The sequence below is a fragment of the Micromys minutus genome, assembly GCF_963924665.1.
Source record: "Micromys minutus genome assembly, chromosome: 19".
In the NCBI taxonomy this organism is placed as follows: Eukaryota; Metazoa; Chordata; class Mammalia; order Rodentia; family Muridae; genus Micromys; species Micromys minutus.
The window spans coordinates 36,030,388-36,042,660 of record NC_137954.1 but is presented as its reverse complement, the minus strand read 5'-3'; the positions used below and the strand labels follow the sequence as shown (position 1 = coordinate 36,042,660).

Below are 12,273 nucleotides of genomic sequence, written 5' to 3'. Positions count from 1 at the left end.
CACATCCTGACTTACTGTTCTACCCCGACCCCAACCTATTTCCACGGGCTAGGTCGGTATCTCCACCATCCGTCTGGATATCTTCTCACTTCTCACAGATATCAATGGAGAATCCACACCCACTCACATATCCCATGGCTCCTAGGCTCAACCTACAGAGCCAGGGCAACTGTAGAGCCCACTCTGCCCTGGCCTTCTTTCTTTCTCAGGAGCCCTGACTCTTTCCCCTAAGCAAAGGAGGGAGCATGAGAACAGCTTTCCTAGGCTGAGGGCAGCTACTTATGGCATAGCCCCAAGGAACTGGCAAAGGCTCATATGCAGACAGAAAAGACAGAGATAAAGATGTGGCTGCTCCAAATAGAAAAAAACCCTTCACTTAATCAAGTTTAGGAGAAAAGTTCACCTGGCCTTTTCAAAGATTTTCTAGAAACTAAAACAAAGACACGGCCTCATGTGACTAAGGCCAAAATCAGAACTGAACACAACCACAGCATCTCAGGCGATCCTACCTGAGCACTGTCAATATTCAGACAGCATCATAGCCATCACCCGTGCAAAAACATTAGTCTAAAATTACATTTTAATTACATTCTGGGGCCTCCATAGGGAGGCTAGCCTCTCCAACTTACCAGCAGCTGACCTCTCCCTTGCCTTATGTATAGTATGTACCCACACACATATGTGTGCACAGACCAGCTCATGTGCACACACGTAACATATGCACATGCACATGTGGATACACAGAACACTTCTACAAACATACAAAGCATCACAGCTAAAATCTTGAAAGCAGGCTTCACATGGCTCCATGGTAGAGCACTTGCCTAGCATGTGAGAGGCTCTGGATTTGATCCACAACTCCATAGCGGGGAAAAAGAAGGTAAAGAGTAACAGATAAATTCTGTTTGGCAAGTGCTTCTCCACACCGTGATCTGTATAGCATGTTCATTGCTCTTTGGGGACGAGCAGAGCTTCCCGTTACCAAAGGACATTCTCCATTTTTGAGGGAAGGAGTTCTAAGGGTAGAATTCCTGCTTGACTCCTTCCATTGGTGCCCAGTGACAGATGTCTGTCCTAAGCTGATCCTGGAGGAAAAGGGGGAAGTTGTCTTTGCCAGAGTGGGAAGTGGGTGAGGGGTGGGCGTTTCTCTGGACGATCCTGAAATGGAATGGAAAGTTGTGTTTCACCACAAGAAGAGAGGACGGTCACATGGGAATGGAAAACTGTTCAAGTCTCACGATGATTCCTGGCCAAACAGTATCAACAGTGCCCAGAAACACCCTTCACCACAGTGAGCCCCGAAGAGGCAGAGAATGGACACCAGGCCTTTTCTTGCCCTGCATTCTGGTCTTCTAATTGCTTGGGACTCCAGCTATGTGTTCTAGAAAACACTCTCTGCATGTGTTTTCTCTTTTCTTGGATAAATGCTGCACAACTCTGGGCAGGCTGGGTAGAAAACAGTCAAAATGGAAAGGCTGTATCTGTAAAGTCATCTGGAGTTGGTTATGATCCTGTGCACTTAAAACCCCAGCATTTGGGAGGCTGAAGCAGGAGGATAGGCAGTTCAAAGCCAACCTGGGCTACATAGTGACCCTGCCCCTATGCACTAATAAAGAGGGGAGGCAAGGCATATTGGCTAACACGGAATAAGAGAAAATGTACCTAAGCCACAGGAAGCAAGAACATTTATTTCTATTGCTCTAACCTAGAGATCACTGAAGTCACAGGACTAAGAATCAATGTATTAACAGAGGCCATCCCTGGATTACTTGGGCCTCTCCAAAAGAGAGAAAACAGAAAGAGGGTGCAGGTGTCCAACAGGTGAGAAATGGAGGAGAGACAGGGAGAGATCCGTGCTTAGCAGGAGAGACCCAAGTGGTCACTCTTGACCTAAAGCTTTAAGCAAATACATGGGAGTAAGGCTCCAGCAAGCAAGTCCTCTGTCTGTCTGTCTGTCTGTCTGTCAGAGTTTACCACCTGGCCCAATACTGCATGGGTGTTGTTGGTTTAGTGGTGTCTTTCATCCCCATTCCTCTTGGTCTTTTTCTTTTTCTATTCTCTCTTACTTCCTTCCTCCCTTCCTTCCTTATTTTGATAAGATAATTTGGGCAAAAGTGGACTTATGATTCTAAAAGAAACTGTCTCCCCCCAACCCCCAGTTGTCAAATAAAAAATCACCAGACCTGTGAAAATATATCACCACTCAAAATGGGGCCCCCACCCAACAAATGATATAGAGGAGCTATCTCTATCTTAAATAAACTCATTATTCCAAAACAGCATGGAGAAGCCCAGGTGGGTATGTGTATTTCCAGAACCCACATGTTCCAGTTCCATTCTGGTGCTTGTAATAAAATGCCTTGACCAAAAGGCAACTCGGTGGTAGGGCATGTGAGATTCTCCTTAAGGTAGACATTTTCCTTTTCCAATGGTTGTCACTATATTACTTTAGAAATACTAGTCAATATAATGAACTATGAAATTTGAGAAAGCAGTTGTAAGCATTTGAAAGCAAACACTATGATCCTGATTTGTAGATGATATGAAGGCCTATTCAGAAAAGTTGGTGCTGGGGAGAAGGTTCAGTGGTTAAGAGTGCTCACTGTGCAAGCATAAAGACCTGAGTTTAGATTCCTTGGAGCTCACACAAAAAAGTAGGGCAGGGAGCCTGTATGTATGCCTTGAATACTGAATCTTGGAAAGTAGACTCATCTCTGTGAGTCATAAACCATCCAGGGATATATAGTGGAAAAATTTTTTAAATTTAAGAAATTTGAGGTGTGGTCACACACATCTATAACTGCAGAGCTGGGCTGGGAGTGGGTGGGTGGCAGAGATAGAGGGCTTGTTGGACCTGGTCACTCAGTATAGCTAAAATCAGCACGCTTCATGCTTAGTGAGAAATACTGTCTCAAGGGAACAAGGCAGAGAGTGATGGATCAGGATTCTAGATGTCCTTATCTAGCCTCCAGCCCATGCACAGGCAAACACAAACATGTGTGTGCACACGAATGGTATCACACACCACAGATAAAAGACAAGAGAAGCAGCTGAAAGCCAATTGAGGAATGGCCAGAGAGAGGGACAGAATAAAAGGTAAAATCATAAACTCTATGCATAAGCAAGCACTTATCATGAACCAGTAACTGGGGGCGGGGGGAAATGTGTCATTCACAACAGTAACAAAAACATAAACTCTATGCATAAGCAAGCTCTTATCATGAACAAGTAACTGTGTGGGAAATGTGTCATTCACAACAGTAACAACAACAAAAAAAAAAGTCATCAGCAGAGACCCAGACAAGAAACAAAAAATATGACACAATCAAAGAGATAACACAGTAAGACTGTCACGCTCAGGGCTTACATTAGGATTTTCTGCCATCCCAGTAAAAGTCACAGCAGCAAGTTTTGTCCAAGCTGAAAAATATTACTCTCTGGTTTGCCTGGGAAAACACTTGAATATAACATTTTGAAAAATTACGCTTATGTCTTTGTAATGGTAGTGATGTAAGGGGATATTTTTGGACAGATAAACAACCAAGAAAGAGCTTAGAACATGGCAGACAAAGAAACCATGGAGGGAAAAAGCATGCCATTTAATAAAAGGTTTGGGAAAGATGGTTACTTGAGAAAAATACACACAAATCTTTATCATTTGTCATCTATTAAGTCCAGTAAGATTTAGCTTTAAATGTGAACAATAAAACATGGGATTGACAGCCATGGCTGCTGCATTTGTTTGTATCATGATCCATGATACAGATACACACATCAACACATGCACCAGTTCTACCACATAGGCCTTTCCATGCTTGGGTTTCAGATGATGAGTCTGGGGCCCAGAGTAATTCGTCTAACTGCTGGACTAACTTCCTTAACCCAAGTCAATGAGCTACAAAGACCCAGTCTTAACCTTTATGAGTGGATTTCTTCATGCAGAATGAGTCTCTGTGTTGGAAATTCAAGGAAGAAGTCCCAGAAGAAATCAAAGTGATAGAATTTTCCCCCCCAAACATTTATGGTCCTCCCATGTCAGAGAATAGAAAGCTTGAAGTCAGACCTTCATGAATATGTATTTTCAACAAACATGACATATCTAACTCACATAGGCAGATGACAAAGCTTGTAACATTGCTTGGTACTGGGGATTGAACTTAGGACCTCATGTACAGTAGGCAAACACTCAACCACTGGGCTATACCTCCAGCCCCACTCTGCCTTCTATGGAGACAAGACCTCATTATATAGTCCATGGTGGCTGGAACTCATCACAATCTTTCTTCTCAAGCTACAAACAGTTTTAATTGAAGAAAAAAAGCTAAGAGAATAGAGGGCCACCCACAAAAGAGAATGGCCAGCCTCTCAAACAAGATCAGCAAACAAAAGCAAATCACAATGGTCACAGATGACCTTGTACCTTATGACTCTAATTTTTTTTTAAGTAACCATATGTAGAATAGGATATGGAAGGAGGTGGGCATTCTCTCATACTGCTTGCCAGAAGCATCAATTAAGTTGAAATTTATGGAAAGCAATTTTGCCATTCTGTATCCTCAGTCTTTGAAGAAGATTCCTGCTGGTAATCTAATCATAGTGGGGATTTGTAACCAGCAACATTGTAACAATTCTGCTGGAAGACCTTCCTAGCTGCTGCCACACTTACAGCAAAACTGCTGGTAATATAAATGCCAATCAAAGAATCCTTCCATAAAGCATGAGACACCCTGGAAGAGTGATAGTTAGGAAGAAATTCTAACTGGGCAGGAAAAGTTGGTGTTGCTGGAACCCCAGACCACAAATGAAAGGTAATGTGTGTGTGTGTGTGTGTGTGTGTGTGTGTGTGTGTGCACCTGTGTGTACGTGTGGGTATATGTATGTGTGTGCATACATGTGTGTATACATGGGTGTACATGTGTGTACATATGTGTGTACATGTGTGTACATGTGTGTGTACATGTGTGTGTGTACGTGTGTGAGTGTGTGTGTGTATGTGTGTGCATTATGTGGTGGAAATGGGAATGAAAAGACATCAACAGATGAACATGGCTGTGCTAGACTCTCAGTGCCTGGGTGATGGTTTGTTGTTTATTTTACACTGTTTACCTTATGCTTGACTCATTGTAGCAGTTGTGACAGGGCCTCACTATGTAGCCTGGGAGGCTGGTCTGGAACTTTCAACAATTATCCCACCTCAGCTTTCTGAGTGTGCATGTGTGTGTCCAACACACACAGCCAATGGCACTGCTACTTTTAAACCTTGCTGTTTACCACCAGGTCTGTCTACCCCACACTACTCCAGTCGCAGGGCCATGTGAGCACTCTCTTTTTACAGAGGTTCCTTTGGCCAGCCCTCCACAGTGTTATTTCAATGGCAAAGTAAACCCAGACTGTCTGGTACATGTTAACAGTATGTCCCCAGGAATGTGTGTAGGGACACATGTATACATACATAAATGTGTGAGTAGAGATCAGAGGACAATTTTGAGTGTCCTCCTTCAGATATCCTCTAGGATTTTTTTGATGTTGTTTTGTTGTTTTTTGAGACATGGTCCGAGACTAGTTTGGCTGGCCAGTGAACCCCAGGGATCCTCCTGTGTCCACTTTCCTAGAACTGGGATTACAAACATGTACCATGTGGGTTGACTTTCTTGCAAGACAAACATGCTACCAACTGAGCCGTCTTTCTATCCCAGTAAGACAGGTTTCTAAGTTACAGAGAGTAAAAAGAGCATGTGCACTAGGTTCAGAGACAACACTACAAACTCTGTAGCGTTTGTAATCAATCTGACCCCAAACGTTTCATAGGCTCTTTCTTTCCACCTCCATCACCCTCTCTCCCAAAGGGCAATGCCCACCACAATTACCCCTATGGGGCTCCCTCCCATAGAACATTCTGTGTTGTGTCTAGTTTGTTAGCAACCAGAGGACTTCATCCCTTCTTTACTAACTTGGAGCTAGGGTCAGAGGTCATGGGGGGCCAGTATCTGTCCTAGACTTCACTCCCCCCCAGTCTTCTAGGCATTTCTTTCTGTGTCTGTGCCTAGGCCCCTCCTTCCCCTAGGCTTCCAGGCTGTCAACCCCGGTGGCTCAGCAGCCACCAGACACTCTTGCGTCATTGATGTCCTCTTCCTGCCTCAATCACTTTGAGCACTTCCTTTGTGGAGGCCCCATATGACAGCTTTGTGTCTTCCAGAGGCCTCCAGGCCTGCAGGAAGTCCCGGAAGTGACAGTGTCACAGTTCTCCCCTTCTGTCATGGAAATTTCTTCACATATGGGTCCTCTGCTTCTGAGATATCACTGGTTGCTTTCAGATCTAAAAACTAATGGCCAGCTGTATTTTTACATATACAAAGCACCTAGTGGTATATGTAAAACATTGTGGCCTGTCTCAGGCTAGGCTACGGGATATCCACGTGACTCTTCCTATCTTACTCCTGAAATGATATAGCTATTTCAATGTGCAAAGGCTATACACAGTTCTCCAAATAAGGCATACAAATGACTCATTAGCATTGTTAACATCAGGGATACAACCTAAAACCACAGTAGGATGCTGTACTGCTGCAGGTAGAATAAAAAGACAGCCAGATATCATGGTGAATACATTTAGGAAGTACGGGCAGGAAGATCGGGAGTTCAAAACCAGTTTTGATTACAATAGGGAGTTCGAGGCTGGCCTAGGCTATGTGAGCTCACAAACACACAAACAAGTGAGGGGCTGGGGAGAGAAGTGCTGATAAAGTGTTTCCCTTGTAGGCATAAGAACCTGAGTTGGATGCCCAGACTGTACATTAAAAAAACAACTGACCACCACAAACAGCAAACTGGGTTTGCTCTCTCTCTCTCTCTCTCTCTCTCTCTCTCACACACACACACACACACACACACACACATACACACACACCAGGTAACAACTAGTAGAGAAGCTGGACTGTCACAATGACTGGTTAGAGCCACATCTGAACACAAGAGTTTAGCAATTCCTCAAAATGCTAAACATAAAACCACCACGTTACCAGCCCTGCCTCTCACCACCCAAGACTACAGCAAACAGACATCCATACACAGGCTGCAGGATGGCTGTTCACAACTATTCACAACAGTCAAAAAGTAAAAACAGTGCAAAAGTCATTCAACCAGTGAATGTGGTAAGCCCGTACAATGGGTTTTCAAAAGATGGATGGTCTGCTACAGTTTAGATTATGCCAAGAGGGTAAATCCAGATGTCGATAGCTATATGTCATATAATCTCACATAGACAAATCCTTAGAGACAGAAAGTAGATGGGCCCTTTCCAGAGGTCAGAAGAGAGGGGAGTGGCAAGCAGATGTTCATGTGTATTGGGCGGGGGTCCTTCTGGGAATAATAAGAACATTCAGAAATTAGATTGTGGTGTTGTTTGCACGACTATGTGACTATTACTAAGGACCACTGAACCACAAACTAGACTGTGGACGGGTGACTTTACAGTGTGTGCATTAACCTGAGCCGAAGCACTGTAAGCCAGTGAACTGGTCTGGCCCGCCTCACTTTGGAGCTGGGGTTCTGGGTGTCTTGCTGACACAACCCAAGAGATTCTAGGAAGCTCCAGAGTCTTGTTCCTCAGGACTACATGGGGTGAATTGGAGAACAAAAGCAGAGTTCTTGTTCCATTGCTGTGGCAGGGAGATGGGAGCCTCATGTCCCAGAGAGGTAAGATTGTTAAGAAGTACTAATGGCATGCACAGGTGAATTTAACCTACGCCATAGGCAGAGTTGGAAAGTGCACCTAAGCCAGTGCTTACCCTGTCCCTCCAGGGTACAGGGCACGGGCAGAATCATAGTCACCCTGTCACTTACATAAATGATACAATAGGCCTTAAGTAGGCCTTCCTGGGTCCAGCCTTCCCTCCTGGTCTTGGACATGAGTCTTCAAGAGTCATTCTCAGACAAAGGCCTTTCTCATGGCAGGAGCCTTCGGCTCTGGCTTCTGCCTATGCAGGTATTTCCCTCATTTGCCTTTCGATGCCAGATATGCAAAACAATACCATGTTGCGCTTGCACAAAAGTCATTGTCATACTGTGCAAGCCTTACAGGCATTCTCAAAGGAGGATGGGGGAGGGGAGATGACATCACACCCTCTCACAGCACAATCCATGCCTGACCCCTCTGCTAGGCATTTCCACCCTCACCAGCTCCTGCTCCGCCGTTTTCTTTCCACCAAAGAACAAGCATGATACAGTCTTCATTCTGCTCCCCTTTAGTCCTAAAACCATGGCTTGTTTTCTTACCCCTGGTGGGCTTGGTGCCTGCTCTCCCACCAGTGGCTGGTCACTTTTCTTTCAAAAGACTAGAATACGTTCTCTAAGGGTAGTTTTGGTTGTCCATGTCCCATGCCTGGTCTCCTTTTCTTTCTGCACTGTCAGAGCTACCAAACCCAGAGTTCATGGCATTCTACCCATGGGATGGAGCCTTACTCCACTGCCAGGCCTGGGTACACTATGGAAGGCCACTTGCTGAGGGAATCCTCGCACATCAGGCTGGACCAAAGGCAACCACATTCTCCCTGCAAAGGAGGAAGCCAGATCACTCCAGAGTGGTTCAGGGGAAATGGCCACTCACATAGACAGCAGCCAACTTGACCTAGTTGAATCTGTGCTCTGTCTAGGCCTGGTCATGTCTTTTAGAAAGAGCAGGTTGTTTTCAAGTGCTGGGTCATTGTTCAGATTCTTTCTAGGATGTTTCAGCAAAAAGAAACTACCTGGATGCCCCACAGACCCTGCATTGGCTGAGCTACCCTCAGACGCATTATTTTCTCTATAACACACAGTAACAGGCAGCTATGTTGTCCCTGCTCATAAGCCTCTTAAAAGGTCTCCATCCACCTAGCCGATACCCCGCACAGGGTGCACAGGCTCCTTGGAAGGTAGCTGACTCACCATGGAGGAACTGAGTAGAAATGAGCGAAGGTGACACAGTCCCCACTTAGAAGGGCACATCTCCCCTTTCAAGGAGGAAGAACAGCTCTATTCATACTAGCAAGGTCTCCCCAAGCCGGTGCTTCAGGACCCCAGTGTGAACCCAGGCTCCCCTAAACCAAGGTTCTCTGAGTGGTGACTGAGAAGAAATAAAAGCCTAAGCTAAGTGACAGGATCAATCTCTTCCAAACAAAGGTCAGGGTGTGGGGTGAATGTGTACTCCTCTGTCACGTGAGTGGTACTGAATTGCAACCTTGTCTTTAAGCCTTTACCTCCCTCTTCCCTGTTACATCTAGTTAAATCTCAGACCAGGAAGGTCCTCCTCACAATGCTGCATTCTTCCCAGAGTGCCAAACAAACCCAACAGAGGCATGATGCCTCTGCTGCTGTTCCTTTGGTCACAAGAAGGGACATGGCTGAAACCCCAGCAGCAGTGTTACCAAGTTTCTGACCCATAGCTGCATGACCCAGAACCCACACAGACTGGCTGGTGTCCAGCAAAACAGCACACGTGCCAAATCTATCACCCAAGAAAACGCAAGGGTCCTGTATCCCACACCCACCCCATACCTCATCTCTCCTTCGCAGCCCCAGCTCTGACCTCTACCTTGTTGCTGTCCTGAAGCTGCTGACTTGATCGTCTCCGGCAGGAGCCTGGACTCTGGCCAGGGCAAATGGTGAGGGGGCAGGGATGAGGTGGGCTAGGTTCCATTATCCACTGGGAACAGGGGAAAGTAAGGATGTGAAGTTTGTTTTTACAGGAAGTCAAATCTCTTTGCATTAAAGGGCTTCTAACAATTTTTTCAAATTAAAAAAGTAAGCCTTTCCTGATTTTTTTTTTTTTTTTTTTTTTTTTGGTGACATGGAACGATGTTTTATACCATACACTGAGGTGGAAATCATTCCTTTAGTTTGAAAATCTCTGTATCTCTGTATCATCTTTGCTTTGCAGGGACTTAAGTCAGCTGAAGCAGGGGTGATAGGTGAAAAGGAAAGGCAGAGTCAAGGTCTGTCTGCCTGAAGGTCCCCCAAGACCCTTTGGTCTTGGCTTAGGCTCCTTCTGTTCCGACTCAAGCCTTCTAGGCGCTGCCGGCTTAGCATAAGAGAATCCATACCTTGGTGCACGTTTGTAACCAAAGCACGCAACAGTCTCTCAGCCCAAAGCCAACTCCCAACAAAATTGCCCTTGGCCCAAATCCCACTGGGGCAGAAAAATGTAACTGGGTTAGTGGAGTCAGGCTGAGCTTGTGACACACTGAAAGGTACCTCCCTGTCCTGCTTTTAGAGCCTCTCACTGTTAGACTCCCCAAGGGACAGTGCTTTGGGGAGGTCCAGGCCACCTGCACTGCCTCTCCTGAAACACGCTGGTGGGTGTGCAGGAAGCTGGCTGCTATCTCCACCAGCACAAGTTGTTCAGCCAGCCGTGAGCCTGTACTGGCTTCTAGTGTCCCTGCCCCCCAACTCTGTGAACACCCTAGCTCCTCTTGTTCCCACCCAAGTCCACTGGCACGCCCAGCTCGATGGCGGTAGAGGAGGCAGGCAGCACCAGCTGGTGGTCTCTGGGAGCAAGCTGTCCATAACCTGTCCAAGCCCCATGGTCCTTATCTGCAGGTCTAGATGTTCATGGAACCCACACTCCTGGCTCTCCTGAAGATGAAACTAGCGAACAAATGCCTAGCACAGCAGGTCCCAACATGAGTCAGAGCTCAGAACAGTCTGTGGTCAGTTACCCACTTCCCTCCTGCACGAAGATATGGGGGCCCTAGCTGCTCTGAACGATCTTTTTCAGTCGAGGGACAATCTATCAGATGCTACCTGTGCTGTTCAAGTAGACACACCCTTCCTGACTGTGTTCCTGCCCTGCTCCAGCCTGAAGCAGGGACAGGGTCAGACCACAGGGCTATAGGGGTGACGGCCTTCCTCAGACGTTAGACAAACGGAGTGTTAAAAAGGAACCTTCAGTCAAGTGGCTGCTTCCTCTTAGGATAATCAGCACATTCAGCAACATCTTCACACTGGGCTGTGGGGGTAACCAATGGAGACAGAGACCCAGATAGGGACATAGCTGAGTCCAGGGGGGAAGGACAAACACGTACTCAAAGAGCAGCTCTGTGTCTTCCTGTGTCCTTGCAGCCTAGAATAAAATGTCTGCATGAGGAGTCCTTTCCTGGTTAAATGCACCCCAGACTCAGCTCCCCAAATAGAATGAGCTCTAAGACCATAGCAGGATGGAGGAAGGGAATCCCTCCTGTCACTGTTGCGTTTCACTGCGTCCCTGACTGACATCTGAACTGACAGAGATGCTTTCCAATGCACCCTCCACCAGAGAGTCCCGAGTTTCTTCCTGGCTCAGCGTGAGGATCCCTCCTCCTGCCACAGGAGCTCAGGGAGGCCTCTCGCACCACGGGTCATGGAGGGCTGCAGTGTGGGGGAGGACCGGAGTCACTCAGAGAGCCCAAGCACCACCCGAGCTTGTCATGACACAGGCTCCCTGAACTCCAAAGTCAAGGTCCGAAGTGGGCTTCAGGCGCTGTACCCACTTTCACCCTCCCCACAGGGTAACAAAGCACCAGGCAGGTCCCACCATTCTGTGACATAAAACTAACTCAAACCCTCATTACAGGGGTTTGGATCCACCCCTTGGGGGGGGGTCCCTGGATCTGACAGTTGGGAGGAAATGGGGTACTCACAGCACACAGAGCGCGTAGGCCCGGGGGATGGACTCGCTGGCACGCACAAGGAAGCTCCCGTCCTTGCCGGCTCTGGAAAGCAGCTCTTCTGCCTTGGAACGAGTGATGTTGCCATGGTTCCACCCAGGGACCATGGCAGGCATGGGTCTCCTGGGCTGGGTCAGCAGCCACTCCCAGGATGGATACTCCAGCAAAGCAGTTAAGGGCCCTAGGCTGAGACCTACTGCCTGTTGCCTCTCAGAAGTTGCCTCTGCTGCTACTACCAGCTTAACTGACTGACTTCCTGTTTCAGGCGCTCAGCGAGGGAGAGGAAACTGAACTGCAGAGAACTTCCTCATTATAGAAACCAAGTTGGGGGGGTGTAATCATCCACCTTCCTACCCAGTCCAGCACTGGCTGCCTGCTCCACCCTCTCACTCATTGGCTCTCTTCTTCCCCTGAGTGGGACTCAACCTCCAGAAGCGTCCATTATCAGCCGAAGTTTCACATGAGGGAAGCCAAGTTTCATGGCTGACTTCTCCAGTCTGACCTAGTATTTGTGAACAGGCCAAAGGAACGGTGCTCAGAAGCCTTTGCTGATGTCCACAAGGGTTACAGTTTTCCTCAGTACCACCCAGCATAC

At 47.0% G+C, this 12,273-nt stretch overlaps 1 protein-coding gene across 1 annotated transcript in view; it reads right to left on the bottom strand.

Annotated features, from left to right (window-relative positions):
- The window catches only part of INPP5D (inositol polyphosphate-5-phosphatase D), a 96,650-nt gene extending 84,838 nt beyond the window's left edge, over positions 1-11,812 (bottom strand). Inside the window, exon 1 of the mRNA XM_080932838.1 lies at positions 11,652-11,812. Within this exon, the coding sequence (XP_080788964.1) occupies positions 11,652-11,794 (143 nt within the window). The 5' untranslated portion in view covers positions 11,795-11,812. The remainder of the gene's footprint in view (positions 1-11,651) is intronic.
- Between the last annotated feature and the right edge of the window lie 461 nt (positions 11,813-12,273).